We start from the raw sequence: 24,863 nt of genomic DNA, 5'->3' as shown, positions 1-24,863 counted from the left end.
TTATAACTAAATCTCTGTTGATATTGTTATCTGAAACCTGAAGAGCATTTCAGGCTGTTTAAAATAAAAGTAGAGACATATATCAATGGGTTCTACATCCTCAGATTCAACTATGGATAAAAAACATTTTAGGCCAGGCATAGTGGTAGCAAACACCTATAATCCCAGCTACTGGGGAGGCAGAGGCAGAAGGATCCTGAGTTGGAGGCCAGTCCAAGCAAAGTTAGTGAGACTCTATCTCAAAAACAAATGCAAAATACAAAAACAAAAGCAGGCTGGGGCGTGGCTCAAAGTACAGAGCTTGCTTAGCATGGTCAAGGCCCTGGGTTTGACCTCCAGTACCACAAAATAATATTTATTATCTTTAATTGCCTGATCTCAAGTACTGAGGCAGATCAGATGTTAGGGAAAGTTCAGGACTTTTAAAAACTGTACACATTGATGGATTTCACATATCTATATGAAACAGAACTAAAAAAAACTCTTTCAATTACTCTAAGTGGGGTGGGGAGGGCATTGAGGGGGAGAGACAATGGGGACAATGTAAATACTGTACAATATAACACTAATCAGAATTGTCACTACAAATCCCCCTATAATAAATATATCCTAATAAAAAAATTATAATTAAAAAAAACTGTACACAAGCTGGACGCCAGTGGCTCACACCTAGCTACTCAGGTTTGAAGCCAGTTCCGAGAAAATAGTTCGTTGAAACCCTATCTCAAAAAAACTCATCATAAAAAAAGGGCTGGTGGAGTGGCCCAAGTGGTAGAGAGTGCCTGCCTAGCAAGCGTGAGGCCCAGAGTTCCACAAAAAAAAAAAAACCACCCTGTATAGCCTGATTTAGAGCACCTCGCTTGCTCACCCCTCCCTTACCCATCCCCTCTGGGCACAGAGAGCTCCATTTTGATCACAAATCCTTTAAATTAATGGAAATTTCCTCCCACCTGGATTATACCTCAGAATTAGCATAGGTGTATGCATGAATCCACCCAGGTCCTCCCCGTTGCTGAGGGAGTGACACAGGTCTTCTCCCACCTCCAAATTAAGGCTGATATAAAAACGACCTAAAATAAAACTCTTCTTTTTTTTTTTTTTTTTTTGCACACAGTGCCTCCATTCCACCTGGCACAGACCCCATCTGTAATCCCTTCCCCTTTCCTGTAATAAAACTCCATCATTTCCCGCACTACACCTACATGTCCTGCCTGGATGCTTCCATGTGAAACACAAAGGATTTGGGAATCTTTTGATCAGAGACTGCATGAGTCTGTAACAGTACCACAAAAAAAAAAAAATTATTTTTAGTTGCATCTGTACTGAATATCTACTGACTTTTTATTGTCATTAGTTCCTTAATGCTACAGTGCAACAACTATTTACATTGATTAGGGATACTAAGTAATCTAGATGATTGTGTAAATTATATGCAAATTTGAGCATCTGTAGATTTGGGTAGCCACAGGGGGTCCTGGAGGCATTCCCCATGGATAACAAGGGACAATCATATACATATTAAAGCAATAAGTTAGATAAGAAAAATGGAAGAATAATTTTTGTCAGAAAGTCAAGTGTGAAATTAACTACTATTTCCAAACACAAATCTGACCTCTGAGCCTCCGGCCAGCCGGCTCTGCAGGCGTCCTTATATAGGACCCAATTTCTATGGCCCTGCGTATTTGCTGGGCTACCCCTGACTTTTACCTGAGTGCTGCTATCTGGGCCTTTTGGGCTCCAGATCCAGGCTGATGATTCAGGGCTCCAGGGACTTGGGAAGGAAGGGCCCAGCCTGGTGCATCTGTCTGTCCTCTCTCTGAGCACCTAGGGCAGCTAAGTGGTCAGCACTTAGCCCACCAGGTCTCCCCAATCCAGGGCCCTCACCTGTGTTTGCTCAGAACCTAAATAGCCCAATTGTACCTGCCCCAGTTTGGAGCTATGGAGTCCAAAGTGGAAGAAACAGGCCACAAACCAAATTCTCTCCCTCGGGCCAGAGCTCACAAGGTTCCTCCATTCTCCACTCAACCAAGACAAACAGGGCTGGACCCACAAGCAGGGTGGGTGACTTCCCCAAGGCTGGCCAGCCCCTCAGAGCATTTGGGTCACAGGTGATTGAGGAAAGGAAAGAATTTCAAGTCACGAAGCACATGTGGAGTAAAAGGACCTGCTTGCAGGAGGAAGGTGGGAGGGAGAGACACCCTTAGCCACTGCAGCCACCAACGCCAGCACCCCGTCCCCTGGCACCCTGCACCTGGCACACTTACCCTCATCACAGTTACTCCCAGTAAATCCAGGGCAGCACCTCCATTCCAGCGCTGTCACCGTGCGGTAGGACACTCTGTACGTGGGCCTAATGAGAGTCCTGTAGCTAACACAAAGACAGTGTCAGTGGGGCGTGAGCTCCCTCCCACCCAGCCCACACTCACTTCTGCAAAGGCCACCCCAGGACTTTGTCCACCCAGACAGTGGGCCTGTCATCCTGGTTCTGTGCTCACTGACTGTGTGACCCTGCATAAATCACCAGCCCTCTCTGTCTCAGGTGCAGTGGAAAGGCCCTTCCAGCCCTGCCTTTCTACAGCTATGCAAATGTAGCCTGCCTACCGTGGGAAAATGTCCCCTCGCACGAGCAAGATACGAATATGGCAAAGGAAAATATCATTAGACCCTGCACAATGCCCAACCACCCTCAGCTCCCGAGCTCCAATCATTACTTCCTCCCAGTCGTTAATCCTCCTGGGACATTTTAATAAAAACTTCAAATCAATAAGCCACACCTGGCTTACTGATTGAGATGGAGTCTTGCTAACTTTTTGCCCTTATAGCAATAAAAAAGCTTTAAAGAATAAAGCCAGATATAGTGGCACACCCTGTACTCCCAGCAGTCATGAGAACAGCTATTTCAATACCAGCCTGGACTACATACTGAGACTCTGCATCAAAGCAAAAAAAAAAAAAATTAAAAGTTAACAATTAAAATTTTTTAAGAGTCTATAAATATCCAGGCATAGTGGCTCTCATCCATAATCCCACATAGCTGGGATTATAGATGCAAGCCACCACACCTGGTTTATTGATTGAGATGGGGTCTTGCTAACTTTTTGCCCAGGATGGCCTCAAACTGTGATTCTCCTGATCTCCACCTCCTGAGTAGCTCATGGTCTAGGCCAACCTGGTCAAAAAGCAAGACTCCCATCTCCAAAATCACCAGAGCAGAAAGGGCTGGAGGTGTGGCTCAAGCAGTAGAGTGCCTGCCTCACAAGTGTGAAGCCCTGAGTTCAAACTCCAGTACCACCCCACCAAAAACAAAAAAACTTCCTGAGAAATGCTTCAGATACCATAGTTACATTCCACATTCCACCAGTCTAGAAATTCTCTTTCAAATAAGTGATATATTTTTGTGAAATATCAAGAAAAGTGAATCTAAAATATATGTCACCATTTCAGCTTTTCTTACTTGTTTTACAGGTATCATTATAGTTTTGCTGCTTGGTCATATTTGCATAATTTCCCCCTTTAAAACAAAACTACATGACTTCACAAAATTCAAATCCACTGACACAGAGCAACTTAACTTGAGAATGGAGAAAAGACAAATTAATTGCCAGCAGCAGGTGCAGAGTCTAGTGATGGCCTGTAGTCAGGAAGACACACCAGCTTCAGAAACTGCTGAAATCAGATTTCAGAAATATGGCTTTAAATCTGGAAATCACTGTGACACTAATTTCTCTTTTCAAAAATTCTCTCAAAGTTGTGTTTCACAGATGTTCTGCTCTCTTGCCCGGGGTAGAACCTTTCAGGGAGGAGCCACAGCTGGTGGCTAGTGGAACCTCAGAAGTAGTAAGTTACCCTAGGCTGGGTAGGGGCAACCAGAGCAAAAGCACCAGAGACACAGCTCCTCACAAGTGACCTGGGGAACACATGGGCGATCACTGAACCTGTGTCCAAGGAGTACAAAAACACACTCACGCCCGTGCTCTCATACACTCTCGTATACAGCCATGGGTGCACGCTCACCACACGTGCAACACCTGTATGAACACACACTCGTACACTCACACTAATGCACACTCTCAACACTCACCCGACACTCACACTCACACTTCCACGCTCACTGTCTCACACAGTCATGGACACTTACATTAACACCATCAGTACTTACAGGCTCTCACACTCACTGGCACCTCTTTCCTGCATCACAGGACATGGAAGTAGAACTGTCACTCCCCGTTTCAGCAGCAATCCCAAAGACTGAGCCCTACTGAAGTAGCCCAGTCCACCCCAGAGGGGAGCTAGAGCAACCGCACAGGAAGGAAAGGCCACCACCTGCAAAACCTTGTTCTGCTGCCTTAGCCTGTCACTGTTCCAGGCTCCATCACAGAAAGGAAGAACTCATGGGGACAGGAAAGGCAGGGGCACATCCTGAGTGGGGACCTCTTAGAGGAAGGACTGGGATGTTTCTTTCCTGACCCCCAGAGAACTGTAGGGAGATCAAGACATGGTCCCCTGGGAGTTTGGAGGCCATGAATACTTCTCTTGCCTGAACAGGACAAGTGTGGCCGTAGCCAGCTCCCCACTGTGGGTTATCTGATGTCAACTAGACAGGGAATCACAGCATCTCCACAAGGAAGCAGGACTGAGGACCCAACAGCTAGGAGGATCCCTGAGATGTCAGAGGCTGGGGACAAGGTCATGAGCTGGCAGCCAGAGGAGGGTCCTGCAAGGTGAAAATGCCCAGGCTAGGAGTGTGCCATGCCTGGGAGATTTGAGACAAAGGGGCCTGCAATTCATACGAGCCATATCCAGGGGCTCCGTCACAAATGACAACAGTATACGCCAAGTAGGACCTCTCCTGCTCTTCCTGGGCATGGCCTCCCCACCCACCTCTAATGAGCATCTGTGTGTGAGACATGAAGACTGAGAAAAGAGAGGAGCTGTATCTCCCTTAGCGCTGATCTCCATCCTGAAGCAGGCCCTGGCTGGGAGAGGGGAACAGTCTTCACTTACATAAAAGATGCAGTTCTTGAAATGAGCTGTTCTTTTGACTAAGAAAGACCAGAAAAGCTTCAGAATCGATCTGAGGATAACAGTCAAGGCAGGGGAAAAGGTCAGGTTGTTTATTGTTTGTGGCCTGCTAGGTGCAGCTGATGCCAACCATGGGTCATTACCATAACTTGGCAGGATAGGGTAAATGGAGCCAGACTGGGGACTCTTTGGGCTCTGCCCCTAAATCACTGTGAGGAGTTGGACAACTAACTTTATCCCCTGGTGCCTGTTTCTTGGTCTGTAAGGGTGGGATATTATCCAGACCAGAACATGGGATGTCAATGTGAAAAGGGATGCATGGATGCTGCATCTGCAAACTGCAGATCTAACTTCATTCCTTTCTGATCCCCATTACCATCTGGAAAGAGTCCCAGGTGCTTAGCCACAGGCACTGGCCCTTCTCCACGTGGGACAGTTCCCTCTGCTCCCTGTGCCATACACCACCCCTCACCATCCAGGCCCTGAGCCCCTGAGATGCACCAAACCTGCTTGCTTTAGTCTACACCTTGAATGATGGTGACGATGATGGTAGTTGTCATGGTGATGATACCTGCAATTGAGGATTCTCCACATGCCACACTGTGCTGAATGATTTACAAATACTGATGCCCAACCACCCTAACAGATGGGTACTACTAATTCCTAATTTGTAGATGAGGAAACTGAGGTCGAAAGAAGTTAAGAAACTTTCTCAATGTCACCTTGCTGGAAGGTGGTGGACATAGAATCTCAAGTAAGACAGACTTGGTCCAGCACCCAGTAACTCCAATTCATGTTCCATTCAGTGCAAAACACTTTTCCTTCCAGCAGTTCCCTGAGGGTACTGATCTCAGGCCCCTGAACCCAGGGAGAGCTCAACCCCCAGACCAGCAGCCTTCCTGGCTCTCACTCTTGAGTTGCAGGGCTGGTCTGTGCGGCTCTGGGACCACGTGTCCTGCAAAATCCAGGCTCAGGGCACACCAGTGGGTGGCGCTGTTTCATCAGCACTGTGGACCAAGGCTCAGCTTGGCTGGCCTGGATGCCCAAGGCAGCATCCAGTGTTCATTCGTGGCCCATCTACCAGTCTAGGCAAGAGCTTGAGGGAGATTTGCCCTGCTGGGCCCATGAAATACCTCCAGCTCCTGCCATTGGGGTCTAATTGGTAAACTTTCAAAATTGCAAATCTAGTTTGGTGGTGCGCTCTCTAAAACTCTTCCATGGCTCCCATAGAGCAAACTTTTTAGGTCAGCTAATAAGGCATGCCAATCTTTCTACCCTCATACCCACTGGTCAGGTGCCAGGGATCCTACCACTATCACACAACTAACTGTCTGGGTGCACAATGCTCTTCAGACTCCGTGCTCTTCTGAATGCCCTTCCTCCTTCACTTTGCCTGAGAAAAATCTCAAACAGCCTTTGGGGTGGGACTCAAATGTCCCCAACTCTGCAAAGCACCCCTGCCCCTGGCTAGAGTTAATAAGCTCCCTCCTCTCCCCCTCCAACACATCTTGTACAGAGCTGGAACCCATCACTCATTCAGACAATGGAAACACAAGAATGAACAAGGCAGGCGTGGACTCCACTCTGCATTTGTGGCTAGTGGGGACAGCCAACATGATGTCACAATCATACATGTGACCGTATCACAGCACACTGGGTAAATGGTGTGAAGGAAAGTGCTAACTTCACTCCCGTTTTTATACTAATGAACTTTTTTTCTTTGTATTAAAATAGAATTTACATACAGTACAAAAGATAAAATCAACATTTAGCTCATTGAACTTCTTAATCTGTGTATACACACCAACATTTCCTTTCTTTCAAAAATTCCCAGCCTGCCAATTCTCTGGCCCCAAAGGCAAGCCACTGTTCTGACTTCTTTCACCATGGATTAACTTAGCTTGTTCTAGAACTTCATATAAATGGAATTTTACAGTATGTGCTCTTCTGTGCCTGCCTTCTTTAACTCATCCATTATGTCTGAAATTCATCCACATTGCTAAATGTAGTGATTCCTACAGTACTAAATGTAGTGTTCCTTTTTGCTGCTAGAGAATATTCCTGTAGCCAAGAGCTGGTGGCTCACGCCTGTAACTCCAGCTACCAAGAGGAAGTGATCTCGAGGATCACGGCTCAAAGCCAGCCTGGGCAAATAGTTTGCAAGACCCAATCTCAAAAAAACCTATAAGCAAAGGAAAGGGTGGCGGAGTGACTCAAGGTATAAGCCCTGAGTCCAAACCCCAATACCACAAAAAAAAAATTCCTTCATATAAATAATGCACAAACACTTGGAATATAATTTGTCCATTCTGCTGTTGATGGACATTTGAGTTATTTCCACTTTGGAGCTCTAATGAGCAAAGATGCAATGAGCATTCTCATGCAAGCTCTTTTAAGAACATACGTTTTTATTTCTCTAGAGTATATACCTGGTGATTCAACTTTTTTAGACACTACAAACAAGTTTCCAAAAGTTGTTTGGATGAACCAGTTTACATGCCTAGAAGCAGTGTACTAGAGTTGCAATTGCTCCATAACCTTGCCAACATTTGATATTGTCAGTCATTTCCACTTTAGCCATCCTTGGGTTTATGTAGGAATCTTTTGTCGTGGTTTTGTTACGTGCTGGGCTGATGTCGAGGGTCCTTGCCTTCACAGGCCAGAGAACTGGCTTGTAAGGCAACTGACTGATGAGCCAAAGCCGGTATATGAAGTAGGATTTATTAGACGGAAAGGAATCGCTACAGCTAGAACAGTGCAGTGGAGCCCAGAAACTGGTAGCTCGCTGCTCAGTTGAAGGCTGGGGCTTTTATGGACATTTTAACTCTGGATTTGGATAAGGGTTAGGTGGGCTCTTTTCATTGGCCGTGAATTTGCAGGCTTTCTTAGAGGAACTGGTCTGTTTGCCCCTTTTTGGGGGAGGGGAAACAATCTTGAGAGCATTTTGCTCATCATCCCTGTGGCAGATCTATCAGACTTTATATCTCCTCTTCAGGGGGCAGGAGTGATATTGCCCTCCATGGGGGGATGGGATACTCACTCATCTGCCTTAGGTCTCCAGACCGAACAGTTTCATTTGGAATTCCTATTGGCTAAATAAGGTTGAGTCTCTTTTCATGTCTGTCATTTAGGTATCTTCCTTTGTGCAAGGTCTGTTCAAGTCTTGTACCCACTTTTAAACAGAGTTCTGTGTCTTTTTCTTGTTTTATTTGTGGGAGTTTTTTACTATTTATATTTTGTCAGTACTAGGGTTTGAACTCAGGGCCTTGAGCTTGCTAAGCAGGTGCTCTGCCACTTGAGCCACTCCACCAGACCTTATTTGTGTTTTATTGACTCGTGTGTTTTCTCTTTTTCTTATTTGTTGATAGTACATATTCATATACACATATGAATATATGAAGAAGATTATATTACAAAGAATATACAGTCAGCCACCTGGAAAGATTTAGGAAAAATTGCATCTGTACTGAACATGAATGGACATTTTTCTTGGCGTCCCTTCTGAGAAGAAACAACAAAGAGCCTCCTCTCTCTCAACCTGTACATACTCTAAGGAAAGGCCAGGTAAGAACATAGTGAGAAAGCGGCCATCTGAAAATCAGGGAGAAGGTCCTCTCCAGAAACAGAATTGCATAGAACTTTGATCTTGAACTTCAAGCCTCCAAAACTGTGAGAAAATAAATTTCTGTTGTTTAAGCCACCCAGTCTATGGTAATTTTCTGACAACTTGTACATATTAATATAAATACCTGAATGTGTACAGTGATGAGAAAAAATTAAAGAAAACTTAAGTAAATGGAAAGTTACACCATGTTCATGGATAGGAAGACTCAATGTTATTAAATTACCAATTCATTGTAAATTGATCTATACATTCAATGCAATCTTTATAAAAAAAAAATGTGGATTTTTTTTTTTTGCAAAAATTGTTAAGACAACTATACAATCTAAGGGAATGCAAATGACAGAATAGCCAGAGACTGTGCAGCTGGTGGGCACAGAGCTGTACCATCAAGAAGCAAAGGAACCAGCCGTGAACCTTTACCCACCCTCAACTGTACTTGCTCCTGTCATTCCATGAGCTGCCACTTACTCCCCTCTCACCTGTGGGAAACCCAGATATCAAAATAAGGCTCCTCTGATCCCTCCAAGAGATGATTTTAAAGTAGAAATTTCCTCTCTGAATGCCTCTCTTCCATCTTAGAACAAACCCCAAATCCTTGGTACAACCATGTGGACTTCTAAGATGTAAAACTGACACATGGGCACCTCCTCACTCATTCCTCCTCTATCCCACCCCTAAGTATACCAATCACATTAGGACTTGCATATCTGAGCTGCAAAACAGCCTCCAGAGCTTGGCAGAAGTGCCACCTCCTCTGCGAGGCCCTCTTTGACTAGTCTGTACTCAGTCCCCCCACCTCACAGCAGGCTGGACCCCCTTAATTTACTCTCTCAAAAAACCCAGACTTCTTTTCCAAGCATGTGTAATCATATTCCCTCCTACGTAATTATTTGTCTGATGTTTGTCTCTTCTACCAACATTGCTGGCTCCACTACAGGCCTCTCTCCAGACAGCTGGCTATGTATTCTTTTAATATATCTTTCTTCATATTTATTTACATTTTCATATGAACATATATATTCAAGAGAAGCCACACAAATTAATAAGACACAAAAAAACAAGAAAAAGACAACACCCACATATGCACTCAAATAAAGTGGGCCGGGCGCCAGTGGCTCACACCTGTAATCCCAGCTACTCAGGAAGCAGAGATCAGGAGGATTATGGTTCAAAGCCAGCCTGGGCAAATAGTTCATGAGACCCCATCTCAAAAATACCCAACACAAAAAGGGCAGGTGGAATGGCTCAAGTCTTTATAAAGCACCTGCTTGGGTTCAAGTCCCAGTACTGCAAAAAGTAAATATATAAATAAAAATAATAAAAAAGATTGGTGGTACACGGGTGAGTACCCAGATGCAGACCCAGGGCAGGAAATGCAGTACTAGCCAGGACATGGTAGCTCCCTGTAAGAGTTTAGTGTCAGACTGGGCACAGCTCTGTAAACTGAGAGCTGCCAGGCTAGAGGAGCAGGGCACACCCACTTCCACCAGAAGAGGCTTCCAGTGTGGGGGACACTTGAGGGATTCTGCTGAGCTGAGGTCAGATGGGCTCAGGAGGTCTTCTGGGTGCATCTGGAGAGCAGGAAGATCTGATGGGTAGACAGAGCAGCTCCTCAGGATCAGCTGGGAAAGGTCTAGAAGGTAGGCAAGTACTGGCCACAGCTTCCTGGCTTTTGGAATCATGGTCCTTAGGAGCAAAATGTTTTATGCCTGCGATCTCTGTGTCTTAATGTATACATGTATCATTTCCTTACCATCTTTGCATATATTAAAATCAGCAGTGCTTTATTTCTCTCTTCTTTTGTAGATTAAAAAATAAACAGAAGTCCCGATGTGGTTTTTCTGTTTCTCCACAGATAGTCTTGTATATACCCCCTCCCAGTCAAGGGAGGCCACCCAGGGCTGCTAAGTGAGGAAGGTTCACAATCTGCTTTGAAAAGGGACCCCACCTGAGACCAGATAGGGAGGGGAGAGAGATGGAAGAAGGAAAGTGGGTCAGAGGCTACTGGTTAAGAAAATGATGGAAAGGGGCCCCTGGCAGGGACAAATAGTCCCATTATACAAAGGGGAAAAGTGAGGCCCCAGAAGAGCACAGGTCAGCCTCCAGATTACAAAGTGACACAGGCTTGAGGGACCCAGACCCCTGACAGAACCAGTGGGTGTTTTCTCATCTGCTGGACATTATGCCAAAGCTGCCTTGCTGGAGTTCTCAGGGCACAGACAGCTTAAAACTAGGTAGTCAAGGAACAGCCTTGTCCCAGAAGCAGTCCCCACCCTTGCCCAGCATCCTCCAAGGACACAGAGGCCTGATGTCACAAGGTCCTCCAAAGAACCGCTCTAAAAGTTAAAGAGTAGAGCCAGATGGAGACTCCAGAGGCCTGGCCACAGAGGTGTGGCCACTCGGTGACTACCTAGAAGATTAAAGACATGTCCTATGTGTCCCCAAAAACAGCCCTGTGGCCCATAAGGTCACATGAACTATTTGAAGAAAAGGCTCCCCAGGGGTAATGTGCCCATCACAGGATGGGATAAGCAGAGGCCAGAGTGACATCCCCAAAGCATCATGAGGTCCCTCGATGGGTGCTGGGGTACCACCATGGCCCAGGTGCCACTTGCTCAGAACAGATACATTATCTGGGAGAACTTGGCACCCCTACCTCCTTGGGCGCTTCAGTCTTCCAGGTTTCTGTGCCTGCCTACCCCTCCCCCTTCCTCACCAGGGACCACCATGAGGAAGAACAGACTGGGAGGTACCGAGACAGGCTGGAGACTCAACAGGAAACAGGGTGGGGGTTTCGGGGGGGGGACATTATTAATCTCCTGACTAATAACAGTGGGCCAGCAGGGAGGGAAGGGGCCTCCCCACTGCCATTCCAAGGCAGGAAGGGGAACTGTCTTTGACCTCTGACCTCCCCAGGATCCAAGCTAGTCATTCTTAAGTGACAGAAGGAAAGGACAGCAAACCCAGCGGGCAACTTGCTCCACCCAGGCCTCCTCTCCCACTGCAGCCCTGGATCACAGGACACAGGGGCAGTGGCAGAGGTGGGGACATGGCCCCACTCTCTGGTGAACTTCTCCACCCCACAGGCGGGCTGGGAAGAACGAAAGGAAGGAAGGAAAGGCCACATCTTAAGAAAGTATTTAAATCCAGGGCTTCATGTAGCCTGGCGGGCATCCCGACAGCAGGCAACCTGACCAGTGGGTGGGGGTAAGGGGAGGGGGGAGGCTGGCTGGCAGGGGGCCGTCTGGCAGAGGGAATGAGGAGGCAGATGAAGCCCTGGAGAGTTCCGGCAAACCCCTCCGCTCAGCACATCTGGAAAAGGTTGTCTCTAATGCCATCAAAGACCTCGGAGGGGCCCAGGAGACAGCCAAGGGCAGAAGAGGCCTGGCAGAGAAAACTTAACCCCCACGTCCCTGGAGTCCCCCTGAGTCTGTCAGGCCCACCCCTGCCAGCAGACGACTGAGTGGCTGGCAAAGGCCAAGGACACCTCCCTGCAAGGAACAGAGCACAGGCCAGAGGTATGTTCTACACCAGAGCAGGAAAGGAGGGGTCACCTCCATGTTCCAGAAAAAGAAACTAAGGCACAAGAAGGGAAGCTCAATTGGTCCTCTCTGCCTTTAGGTCTGTAGCAGGTTCTGAGCAACTCTCACAGGTAAGTCTCCTGGTTTGCCCCCTTCATTATGGAGCTGGCAGGAGGAACAGCTACCTGGCCAGCATGGAGGGGATCAACCCAAAGCACTGCCCCCCAGCCAGGCTCCCTTCAGGGCCCACTGCACAGCTAACAGGCTGTTCCCTCAGTGAGGATCCCTCTTCCCCACCTGTACACCCTTCCCATTGAAAGATCCTAGTCCCCAGATCTCTGATCAAATGTCTTCCCAGACACACACACACACACACACACAGTAAGGGAAAAGGGCTGTGGCTGGGTGCCAGTGCTCATGCCTATAATCTGAGCTACTTAGGAGGCAGAGATCAGGTGGATCATGGCTCAAAGCCAGTCTGGGCAAATAGTTCAGGAGACCCTATCTTGAAAAAGGCTGGCGGAGTGGCTCAAGTGTGAGGTCCTGAGTTCAAACCCCAGTACTGCCAAAAAAAAAGGAAAAGGCTGTATTCTTTTCGCACATTAATGCCTGGCCTCATCTTGGTTGTAACCATTAGTTTGGGGTGCCATTCTGACTCCTACCTCTAATATACATACACTACAAAATCAAATATAAACATATCACAGAGCTAGATGTGGTGGTGCACACATGTAATCCCAGCACTCGGGAGGCTGAGCAGAAAGATTAAGAGCTTTAGGCCAGTCTGGGTCACAAAGGGAGTTCCAAGCCAGCCTGGGATACCCTGTCTCAGGAAAAAAAAAAAAGAAAGAAAGAAAGCAGGAGGCAGGGAGCTTGGTGGAGTGGCTCAAGTGGAAGAGCATCTGCTTAGCAAGCATGAAGTCCTGAGTTCAAATCCCAGTACGGCATATATATGTCACAGAATGGGAAAATGCACACAGGAAAGAGTTACACACACATGTACAGACTATGTATCGCATATCACACGTGTAGAGAGACATATTTCAACAGCCCTTATTCTATGAACATGGATGAATTCATTTAACAAACATTGTGAGTGCCTTAGTGTCTCGAGTCCTGGAATAAGTCCTGGGATGAATGAGATGTGGACACTCTGGTCCCGCCTTCAGGGCACTCATGGGTAGGGAGAAGAGTCAACTGAGAAATCAGCTGGTTTCAGTGTCACATGAACGTCCCCAAGGAGGTCCTCCTTCCTTGCCTTCTTCCTTTTGCTGCCCTCCTGTTCTGAGCCACCCCCTCTGGGCTTCTCCAGCTCACACTCCTGTAGCCCACCTGCAGCAGCCTTTGTCCACCTCTCTGAGACCACTCCCAGCAGCTTATAAACATGCTACCTTCAAAGCAAACAGAATGTCTCCCATGACCCCACAATGCCCCCGCCCCTAGCTTCCAGCCTTATTTCTTACTCTCTTTCCAATAAAATTTCTCCAAAGAGTTTTCTGTCTTCTTAGTCTCCACTTTCTCACCTCCTAATTTCCCTCCCCAACCCCATATCACCACCATCCGCACCACTCCCCGAAACTGCCCTTGCCAGGGCTTCCCTGACCTGCATTGTCAATGCCAATGGTCCAACCTCAGCCCTCATTCTACAGGGCCTTTCAGAAGCATTTGGGACAATTTTGTTTCCCCTCCTTCCTAAAACTCACTTCCCGGGACACCATGTCCTCTGGCTCCTCCTCCTCTGTCCCAAGCCTTAGGTTGGGGAACCCAGACTATTCTGGGGCCAGCACCCCTCCTCAGCCTATCCAACCCCAAGGTCAACTCCAGTCTTGATTTTTGATACTGTCTACGTGTTGAAGATTCTCAGTTTTACACGTGTGGTTAGGTTTTCCCGTCTCTGACCTTGGCATTCATAATACAGTTAATGGTATGCCATGGTGGTGTTAGAATTATTCTCGGTGATAATAAAATAATACACTTGCTACTTAGTGTCAATGATACCTTAGCCCTGGCATCACCCTGCACTGAAACCTTTTTTATTCAATTTCTACATGGAAAAAAAAAAAGTCCACCATTATTAGCCATTAGGGAAATGCAAATGAAACCCACAGTGAGGTAGACTACACAAAATGACTAAATAAAAAAATAGTGATAACACCAAATGCTGGCAAGGATGTGGAGAAACCAGACTTCTCACACATTCCTGGTAGGAACACAAAAACAATCCAGCCACTCTGGGAAGCGCTTTGGCAGTTTCTTTAAAAATTAAGCATGCAATCTCCAGATGAGCCAACAATTCTCTGGGTGTTCACCCAGAGAATATGAACTTGTGTTCACATAAAAACCTGTAAGTGAATGTTTATAGCCACTTTATTCATAGTAGCCATAAATTGCAAAAGTCCAAGACAACGTTCAGCTGAGGAATGGTTAAACTAATTGGTATATCCATACCATGAAAAACTAGTCAGCAAGAAAAAGGAATAAGTAGGCTGGGGATATAGCTCAGTGGTACAGTACTGGCCCAGCATGTGCAGGAAACCAGATTTGATCCACATCAAAAAAAAAGAAAGAATGGGAAAGACAGAAGAGGAGAGGAGGAAGGGGAGGGGGAGGGGAAGGAGGAGGAGGGGAGGGGGAGGGAGGAGGGGAGGGAAGGTGGCTCATGCCTGTAATCCCAGCTACTCAGAAGGCAGAGATCAGGTGGATCGAGGTTTGAAGCTAGCCGGGGCAAATAGTTGGAGAGACCCTATCTCAAAAAAACCCATCACAAAAATAGGGCTGATGGAGTGGCTCAAGGTGTAGGCCCTGAGTTCGAGTAACACGGCAAGAAGAACAAAAAAAGATAGAGTCTAGATACATAGCCCAGACTGGCCTCAAACTCACAATCCTCCTGTCTCAGCTTCCTGAGTACTGGGATTACAAGCATGTACCACCATGCCCAGCCCTTCCTGATTGTCTCTTTCATATGTTGTCACAACAAGAAGTCTGGAGCAGACTCAGGACCTAGAAATTAAAGTGATATTACCATGGAGAAAGGAGAGGGGGTCAGAGAGGCAGTTTACAACTGAACCCACCATGAAGCTCATTCTCCATCCTGTTTTTTCCACCGAAGTCCTATGCAAACACAAATCAAAGCACTTGACATGCTTCAAAGAATGAAGAAAATCAAAATCAGGCTGGGTACCAGTGCTCACGCCTGTAATTCTAGTTACTCAGGAGGCAGAGATCAGGAGGATCACGGGATCATGGTTCAAGGTCAACCTGGGCAAATAATTCCACAAGACCCTATCTTGAAAAACCCGTCACAAAAAGAGGGCCGGTGGAATAGCTCAAGGTGAAGGCCCTGAGTTCAAACCCCAATACTGCAAAAAGAAAAAAATCAGGCCCCACACAGCTTCAGAAAATGGGAAGAAGAAATAAACAAGAAATACAGAAACCTGAACAATTCTTTGTATATGGTGCAGCTGAAATGTGGCCAGACACGCTGCACAACTAGAATTATAAGCAAAAGAATACACCCAGGGCAGCTCTGGGAGGCTCGGCTGGGACTCACCACCCTAACCTCAGTGAGGAATGCAAAGACAGAGCCTGCCCAGGCAGGCCCCAGCCGCAGCCGGGGAGCTGCCTGGGGGCCTGTGTGCCTGGAATCTGCTTCATGGCTCATCCAGACCTGATTGCAAGGCAGGCTCCTGCAGAACGTCCCACCCATCCTCACACCATCCTCCAACAACCTCAAGAGGCAGCATCCTCTTACCTCCATCTCAGAGCTGAGGAAACTGAGGCTCAGAACACAAATTCAGCCAATGAGACATCACAGGAAGTCGGTCGGCTACGGGGTTCTAGAAAAGACTGTCCTCTGTGATAGGAGGAAATTGTACCCTATTCATTTTTTCTTCCTTTTTGGGGGAAACACGGAGAAGCTGGCACCCTCTGTGACCTTGGAGAATGTCTCAGGGACTGTTAAAGAGTGAAGTCAAAGAATCTAGGTTCCCAGGGGAGACCAGAGAGGAGGCAGCTATAAATCAGATGCCTCATCTAGCGGAAGCCAGCAAAACTGGGACCTGTGCTGTGCTGAGAATGCCCATGGAACCCTAGGGGACCCGGGATCAGGTAACAACACAGCAACCTGCCATTGGTCCTCTCCCTGCACAGCCAGCAGCCCTGAGGCCAAGGTCAGAGGGCATGTACCCCAATTCTAACTTATTTATGAATAACTGGTGTAAAAGACAATTATATTAACTCCTTACTATGGTTTAGACATGAAATGTGCCCCCAAAATACCGTGTGCTGAAGGCTTGGTCCCCAGTCAGTGAGGGGTGAGATCATGAAGGTTCTGACTGCATTCATGGGTTAATCAATTAATGATTTCCCAATTGATGGCATTATTGGTAAGTAGTGGGATCTGGGATCAACCAGGAGGAAGTAAATCACTGAGGGTGCCCTGGAAAGATATGTCTTTCCTCCTCCTTCTCCTCCCTCCTCCTCTTCCTCCTCCTTCCTCCTCCACCTCCTTCTCCTTCCTCTTCCTTTTCCTCTTCCTACTCCTCCTCTCCCCTCCTCCTTCTTCCTCCTCCCTCCTCCTCTTCCTCCTCCTTCGTCCTCCTCTTCCTCTTCCTCCCCCTCCTCCTCCTCCTCCTTTTCCTGCTCCCTCTCCTCCCCTTTCCAGCTATGAGATAAACACCCCTGCTCCTCAAGTTTCTGTCTCATGATACCCTGCTTCACCTCAGGCCCCAGGCAACACAGCCAGCTGACCATGGACTGAAACCTCTGAAATCCAGAGCCAAAATAAATCTTTCCTCTTTAAAGTTCTTTCAGCTATTTGTCATAGGGACACATTCCTCCTTCCTTAACAAATAACAAAGTAGCACTGATAGTTTAGATCAGAAATAAGGAGTTCCTCTAAAAGAATCAAAATTGAATTGCAATGAACAAGGTTCTGCTAGCCAGCTTGCAGGCAAGGGGGAGGCTGATGACAAACACATGTCTGCTCTCATTGGTTCTCATCTCCTAACTCTAAAAAGAGAAAAGAACTCCCTGAAAAGCCAGCAAGTCCCCCCACTGCCCACACCAGAACACCTCAACGTTGCTGGAACACTGTTCCTTAAGTCACAGAGCAGGAGACAGCTATGAAAATGAATGATGGTTTGAAAAGGTTGTAGTCCATGACAGAGAGTCAGTGATTGGCTTGTCTGCCTTTCTTTTCTTTTCTTTTTTGTTTTGTTTTGCTTTGTTGAGACAGGCAAGGTCTCAATATGTAGCCCAGGCTGGCTTGGAACCTGTAATCCTCCTGCCTCAGCCTCATGAGTGCTGGGATTATAGGTGTGTACCACCACTCCTGCCATGTAGGACTGTTTTGTTTTGTTTTGTTTTACAGATCACTGTCTTCATAATCACAATAATAAAAGGCAGAATGCAAATCTAGAAAACAAAAAAGCTACTCCTTCCCCTGCCTGGCTCAGGAGCCTGTGACCGGGGCCAGATCTCTACGATCTGCACATTTCTGGGTCCCACACATTCCTTCCTGCTTCACAGGTTCTAGGTGTCTTCAGCTAGTGCTGAGCCCTGCAGGGGGCAGGACTGTGTGGTGGTCAGAGGCACAGGTCCTGGCTCGTGGACTCACCCTCCATTTGGGGCAATGAAAATATACCCACTTTTATGAACCTGTTAATGTTATGAGTTAACTTGATTATGACAGTACCCAGATATTTGGTCAAATATAAATGAATGTTGCTGTGATGAGATGAATGTTCAGGTCAAATAGACCAAATAAAGCAATTTATTCTCTACAGTGTGGGTGGGCCTCATCCAATCAGTTGAGGGTCTTAAGAAAAAGACTAATCTCCCTGGAGGAAGAGGACATTCTGTCAACAGAAACAGCAACTCACTTCCATGGGTCTCTAGCCTACTGGTCTAAACCTTGCAGATTTTGCAATTGCTATAATCACAGGAGCCAACTCCTTACAATAATCTGCCCTTCCCCCACATCCAACTATACATCCTTACTGGTTCTGTCTCTCTGAAGAGTCCTGCCTAAAACAGACTCCATGCAAAAATGTACCATTACAGGGGGTCAGAAGGCGCCATCAGCACAAAGGTGAAAGTTTCGGAATGTGAGGAGAGTGACCCCAGACAGAGATGGGGAAGGGTCTTTGAGGCAGAAGCCCCAGACTGGACAGGTAGAGGGGAGAATGATTAGAGGAAGCCAGTCCTTAGAGCTGGAGCAGGGTCTGGAGGGGAACAGGGTGGAAGAAGAAGGTGAGATGCAGCCTTGGAGGCCCTGAGGCCAGCAGTGAGATCTCTGTGGAAGCTGAGGACTTGCAGAGTCCTCAGGAGTGACTGGAGGCAGGGCTGTGAGAGGGTGGAGCTATGAGAAGGTGGAATCATGAGAGGGAGGAGCTGTGAGAGGGTGGAGCTAAGGGAGGGAGGAACTGGTGAGGGACGGGGCTAAAAGAGGCTGCACTTTGGAGGCTACCATAGCCCCATATTCTAGTCTGGAGTCCCAAGGCAGGCTGTTTCCCTTCCCAGCCCCTCTCTCTTCCCTGCTCCTTCTGTCCCCTTGTCCACTCATCTGTGGATTATAAGGTGCTGCCAACATGGGAGCATGTCCCTTGCACCCTCAGACATCCTTCATAACCTGTACGCAAGTCAGTACTGCATAAATGTACGCTGAGTCCTCATCTCCAAGCATCACCCCGGCCTCCCCCACAGCAGTGCTGGGAGTGAGTTCATCCCAGAGAACAGAAAGGTAGGGTACCATGGGCCACCCCAGGGGCCTTTACCTCACAAGATTGGCACAAGGCCCCGGCCACCTGCAACTCTGGTACACACGCTGGACCACCGTCTCTGAGCCGTTCTGCACCTGGCAGGACACCGTCCGTGTCACTGTGTGATGGCACCAATGCCTGTGGGGACAGCAAGAGTCACATCAGCCTTGCTTGTTCCTAGAAGCACCAACTAGTTGTAGGCGAGGTCATGCTGGGGGTGGAGGAGCCCCCACAAATCTGAGGGGTTCATTCTCTTGACTAAGCGACCCACGGAGACCCTCTGTGTAGGTATGAGCGGGAGGAAGGTATCCACACTACTCAGCTTGGAAGCCTAGCCATTGCCCCTGCCTTCACCCCAAAACCCCACTCTGGAGGGGAAGACCACGAGGAGAGGATTACAGCCACAGGAACACAGGGTTGACAAGTCCAATCATGAGATGAGTGCTAGGGAACAGAGCAGAGCTAGGAAAGGCCACCATCTAAGCACTGAAAGATAGCATAGGTCATCAAATGTGTGGACCTGTAAGAGGGACAGCATCGGCCAGGACAAAGCAATGTGGGCAAGGACACAGGAGAGAGACCAGGGCATGTCCAGGGAACTGCATGCAATTAGAAGTGGCTGGAAGGCTGGAGGAAGTAGGGGAGGGGAAAGAAGGAGGTCTGTCACCTGCCAGGCTGCATGTGGCTCTTGTCATGAAGTCAGTGGGGAGCCACTGAAGATGCCAAGTAGGGCAATGACCAGCGGAAGGTAAGAAGTGAGAAGGACAGCAGAGGGGAAGCAGGCTGAGGGCGTTTAACAAAATACAGGAAATACAGCAAGATGGCCGCAGGCACATGGTCCCTCACCCAACCCCACCCCCTTGCCACAGCCTAGAAGTGTAAAAGCTAAAAATAAGACCCTAAAAGTACTGGAAAAGGAGAAGCAGTGGGCCAAAATCTGGAGGAGTCCTTAACAGAGAGAGAGCAGATGGGACAAATTTGAGGGAGAAAAGCACAACTGGAAATACACAGAGAAAAGGAAGGGGGTGGGGAACACTGAAGGTAGAAACAGCTTAGGGGCAGCAGGTGTGGGGAATGGGGGAGGGGAAGGACCCCAAGGTGACTGCCAGAGACATTAGTTAAGGGACCACAGTTGAAGGAGCCAGACAGGAAGGACCCAGCTCCCCATCCTTGCCTGGTATCAAGAACCAGGCATTAGCCTATCACCTGTGGCTCACAAAAAAGGGCTGGTGGAGTTGCTCAAGGTGTAGGCCCTGAGTTCAAGCCCCAGTACTATAAAAAAAAAAAAACATTGCTCAAGTCTGTAATCCTAGCTACTTGGGAGGCTAAGACTGGGAGGATTGCGGTTTGAGACCAGCCTGGGTAAAAAGTTTGTGAGACCCCCCCATCTCCAAAGTAACCAGAGCAAAATGGACTGGAGGTGTGGTTCAAGTGGTAGAGTGCCTGCTTTGCAAGCTCAAAGCCCTGAGTTCAAACCCTAGCCCCACCAGGTGTGGCTTGAGCGAGTGCCTCACAAGCTGGTGACCTCCAAGGGCATTCTCAAGGTCAAACTGCTGAATTCTTGCACACTCTTTCCCCATTCTTCACCTTATCACCAACAGCCAAATTCCCAATAAACAGAGACAAACTCATGGAAAACCCCCAAACGCCAAGAGTTTTTAAATTATTTGAGGAAAAAAAGACCAACCTCATGAAAGAAAGGCACCAACTCAACAGGCAGTAAGTCATAGCTTACAAGCAACAATAAAGCAAATAGATGGAGACAACTTTTAAAAGAATAATTAATGGCCTTAAAGAGGTAAGAGAATGTATCAGTCATAAAAAAAAACTGAAATGAAAAGGTTTGATCTTTGAAATGTAACATATGACTGTGAAAATAAAAAGTTCCATGGATGGCCTGAAAACCAGAGTGGAAACAGCTAAGGATGTTCTGATGAGCTGGAAGTGAATGGTGAACTTTCCAGGGGCCCTGCAAGGGCACAAAGAGATAGAAAATGTGAGGGGAAAGGTGACAGATCCAGAAGCCAGGTTAAGTGCCAATACCAACCGATTAGCAGCTCTAGAAGGGGAGGTCAGAGATACTTGAAGAAGTAATAAAGAAATTTTCCCTGATTCCAGGTGCTGTGCCCCACACCTATAATCCCAGCTACTTGGGGTTGAGGGTGTGGGAAGAGATAGGGAAGAATGTGGTTCCAGGCAAGTCCAAACAAAAAGTTAACAAGATTCTATCTCGTTCAATAAGCCAGGAGTGAGGCTTCATGCCTGTGATCCCAGCTACTCAGGAGGAGTAAATAGGAGGACCGAGGTCCCCAGGTCAGCCCTGGAAAAAATACAAGACTCTGTTGGGGAAAAAAAAAAGTTAAAGCAAAAAGGGCTGAGGGCAAGGTTCAAGTGATAGAGCACCTGCCTATCAAGCGCTGAGACCCTGAGTTCAAACCCCCGTACCACCAAAAGGAAGGAAAGATTTTCCAAGCTAAGGAAAGACAGGACTTCCTAATTTGAAAGGCTATTGTGTGCTACCGTGGTGAAATTTCAGACCAATTGGGATGAAGAGAAAAATACTAAATGCCACAGGAAGAAAAGAAAAAATAAAAAAATACACATTAGATTTTATCAGCAACATCAGAGTCAAGTATTTAGCGACACAATTGCCTGAAAGTTCTAAAGGGCAATACTTCAAGCCCATGATTCTAAGGGCACAGTCAAACTGTCCTTCGAGCAAGGACAAAAGCCAAACACAGAATTTCAGACGCACAAGGACTGAAAGCTTAACAGTTTACTCCTTCTGAAAGAATCACTACAGAATTTATTCCAACAAAATTAAATTAAGGACATAGGAGAGATTTTAATTATAAGAAGCAGTTGGGGGCAAAGAAACAAAAATAAGATTTAATAACAAGATCTAAAGTAAAGATTGTGTATATACAGAGGCTGGCAAAGAGAGGCTGGCAGAGTGGTAGAGCGCCTGCCTAGCTAGCATGAGGCCCTGAGTTCAAACTCCAGTACTGCAAGAAAAAAAAAAAAAAAAAAACAGACTTCAGGGATACCAAAGAGAGGAAATTGTAAGGAAACTAAAAGTTGCAGAAGCAATTTGGTTACAGAGATATTTTTTACTGGTTTTTTTGTTTGTTTGTTTACAGTACTGAGGTTTGAACTCAGAGCCTACATCTTGAACCACTCCACCAGGCTCTTTTGTGATGGGTTTTTCAAGATAGGGTTTCTCAAACTATTTGCCCAAAGCTGGCTTCAAACCTCGATCCTCCTGATCTCTGCCTCCTATGTAGCCAGGATTACAGGCATGAGCCACCAATGCCCGGCTTGCTGTTTTAAGGAAATAATATAGAAGTCATGCAACTTTATATACGATTACATATCTATTGAATTTTAAGATAAATACTAGCAAGGATAGAAGGAGAATATAAAACAGAAAAACCATCCAGCACTCCCCCTCCCTCCCCAAAAAAGAAAGAAAAGTGAAACAATGAAAAATTTGCTCAACTCAACAAAATGCTAAAAAAGACAGAAAGCAGCAACAAAAAACACAGTAAGTAGAAAACAGACTGTGGAGGCCAGGTGTGGTGCCTCATGCCTGTAATCCCAGATATTCAGAAGGCAGAGATCAGAAGGATCTCAATTCCAGATCAGTCCGGGCAAGATCCCATCTCAACAGAAATAAAAAAGATGGGCATGGTGAGGCATAGCTGTAATCCCAGCTATGCCAGAGGTAAAAGTAGGAGAATCACAATCTAAGCTAGCTTTGGCAAAAACATGAGACCCTATCTTAAAAAATAACTAAAGCAAAAAGGTGGGAGGGAGCAAGAGTCAAGTAGTAGAGTGCTTGTCTAGCAAGTATCAAGTTGAGTTTAAAATCCCAGCACTGCCAAAAAGAAGAAGAGGGAGCCGGTGACTCTGTAATCCTAGCTACTCAGGAGGCAAAGATCAGGAGGATCTCAGTTCCAAGCCAGCCTGGGAAAATGGTTCACAAGACCCTGTCTCGAAAAATCCCATCACAAAAAAAAGGCTGGTGGAGTAGCTTAAGGTGTAGGCCCTGAATTCAAGCCCCAGCAGAAGAAAGAAGAATAGGAGGAGGAAGAGGAAGAGGAAGAAAGAAGAAGGGGGGAGAAGAGGGAAGGGGAGGAGAGAAGAAAAAGAAAGAGAGAAGGAAAGAGAGAGAGAGAAAGGAAAGAAAAAGAGAAAAAGAGAGAGAGAAAGAAAGAAAAAGAAACAAGTTGAGTAAGCAAAATGTCAATGAAATAGATTACTTTCAAAATAAATCAACACAACCCAAACAGGTTTTTGGGGAAAAAAAATCTAATCAACAAAGAAAGCTTAAACAATTTTTTCCCTTCAAATTTCTACATGTTTAAAACAGATGGCCCAGGTTGGCCTTCGAATCTTTCTCTTTCTCTCTCCCTGTTTTTTTGGGGGGTTTTTTGGCAGGGAGGTTTCCTGGAGTTTGAACTCAGGGCTTTGTGCTTGCAGAGAGGGCTTCAACTCTCAATTCTTCTGCCTCCCAAGTGCCAGGATTGCAGACATGTGCCACTACACAGAATTTAGACAATTCTTAATGAGAAACAAACAGTAGACATAAATAACAAGAAATATTCCAGATATTAAACTTATTAATTAATTAGGCATGATCTCACATCAAAATTTTTCAAAATCTTGACAACTATACAATGTTCTAGGAAAAGATACATTACCAATACTGGCATAGTCAAAAATACCACGGAAGGAGTTGGGTGCCGGTGGCTCCAGCCTATGATCCTACCTACACAGGAGGCAGAGGTCGGGAGGATCATGGTTAGAGGCCATGAGCAAAAATTATCAAGACTTCCTTTGAACCAATGGCTGGGCATGGGGGCTGACCCATGCATAAAGCAAGACCCTATCTCAAAAATAACCAACATATAGGGACTGGCAGAACAGCTCAAGTCGTAAAACACCTGCCTAGCAAGTGTGAGGCCCAGAGTTCAATCCTCCAGTACCACAAATAATAATAATTCAATAAAATAAAAACAAATTTTAAAAAATGTCACGGAAAGAAAAAAATAGTCAAAAGTCAACCTTCTTTCCCAAAGGTGCCAGGAGACCTAGTTCAAACCCAGTTTTGCTACCAATCTACTGTGTGACTGAGGCAAAGCAATGTACCCTCTCTGAGCTTTAATTACATATTTTTTAAAGACCACCTCTCAAGGTTACGGTAAGGAGCACATTAGCACATCCAGATTAATGGTATGTGAACCATACAGTCCTACCCAGCCCGAGGTACCATAACTGGTTAGCCAGCCACTTAAACCCTGCAATGTTAATGAAAATATAAAAGGTGTCCTTTCCTATTTTGGAGATGAGAAAAGAAAGTCTGGGAGATGCATCACCTATGGCTACAGCTCAAACCAGAAGCCGGGCTGGGTAGGAACCTACTCTGGGGACTAGCAGGGTCCCATGTACCCAGCACAAACCATGGATCCAGCCATTTCCAGTTACCCAGGGAAACGGAGTGCTGAAATTGTGTGACCCTCCTGCAACCTGGGCCCCTCCTTCCACTCTATCAGGGAGCACAGGTTCTGCTTCAGCACTCTGCACGTGTTTCCAAAAAAGAGAGAAGGGTGTGATTCTCTCCAGGATGAGCGACTGTCACATCGGAGGACAGACGCCCCATCCCAAGGCCCTGAGGATTCTGGAACGACTGACAGAATAGCTGTCACTAAACTGCACCAGGTCCAGGGTTTCTATGAGCAAAATCAGAGGAATGAGCAGCAAACTGGAGAACATTTCCCATGCCTCAAATCACCATCTCCAGACAGCTGATCTTATAACAGGCTGCAATGACTTCCAAAACAATGAAGAGCAGCATGTCAGAGTCACTGGGAAGTGAGGGCACTGGACCTGTCTAGATGGAATTCAAACCCCGTTCGTTCACCCCATGATCCT

The 24,863-nt window shown here is 46.6% G+C and overlaps 1 protein-coding gene across 3 annotated transcripts in view; it reads right to left on the bottom strand.

The window, feature by feature from the left end:
- Nucleotides 1–24,863, bottom strand: part of Col26a1 (collagen type XXVI alpha 1 chain) — a 140,407-nt gene that overhangs the window by 68,027 nt on the left and 47,517 nt on the right. For 2 of the 3 annotated variants that reach the window (XM_074075655.1, XM_074075653.1), the window contains exons 2-3: nucleotides 18,945–19,067; nucleotides 2,265–2,368 (exon numbers count right to left, since the gene is read on the bottom strand). In XM_074075655.1, coding sequence (XP_073931756.1) covers nucleotides 2,265–2,368; nucleotides 18,945–19,067 — 227 coding nt within the window. The remainder of the gene's footprint in view (nucleotides 1–2,264; nucleotides 2,369–18,944; nucleotides 19,068–24,863) is intronic. The other variant, XM_074075654.1, reaches the window with a different exon arrangement.

This window comes from Castor canadensis, chromosome 6, assembly GCF_047511655.1.
Source record: "Castor canadensis chromosome 6, mCasCan1.hap1v2, whole genome shotgun sequence".
In the NCBI taxonomy this organism is placed as follows: Eukaryota; Metazoa; Chordata; class Mammalia; order Rodentia; family Castoridae; genus Castor; species Castor canadensis.
The sequence above is the reverse complement of the archived record's forward strand: the minus strand, read 5'-3'. Positions and strand labels throughout refer to the sequence as shown.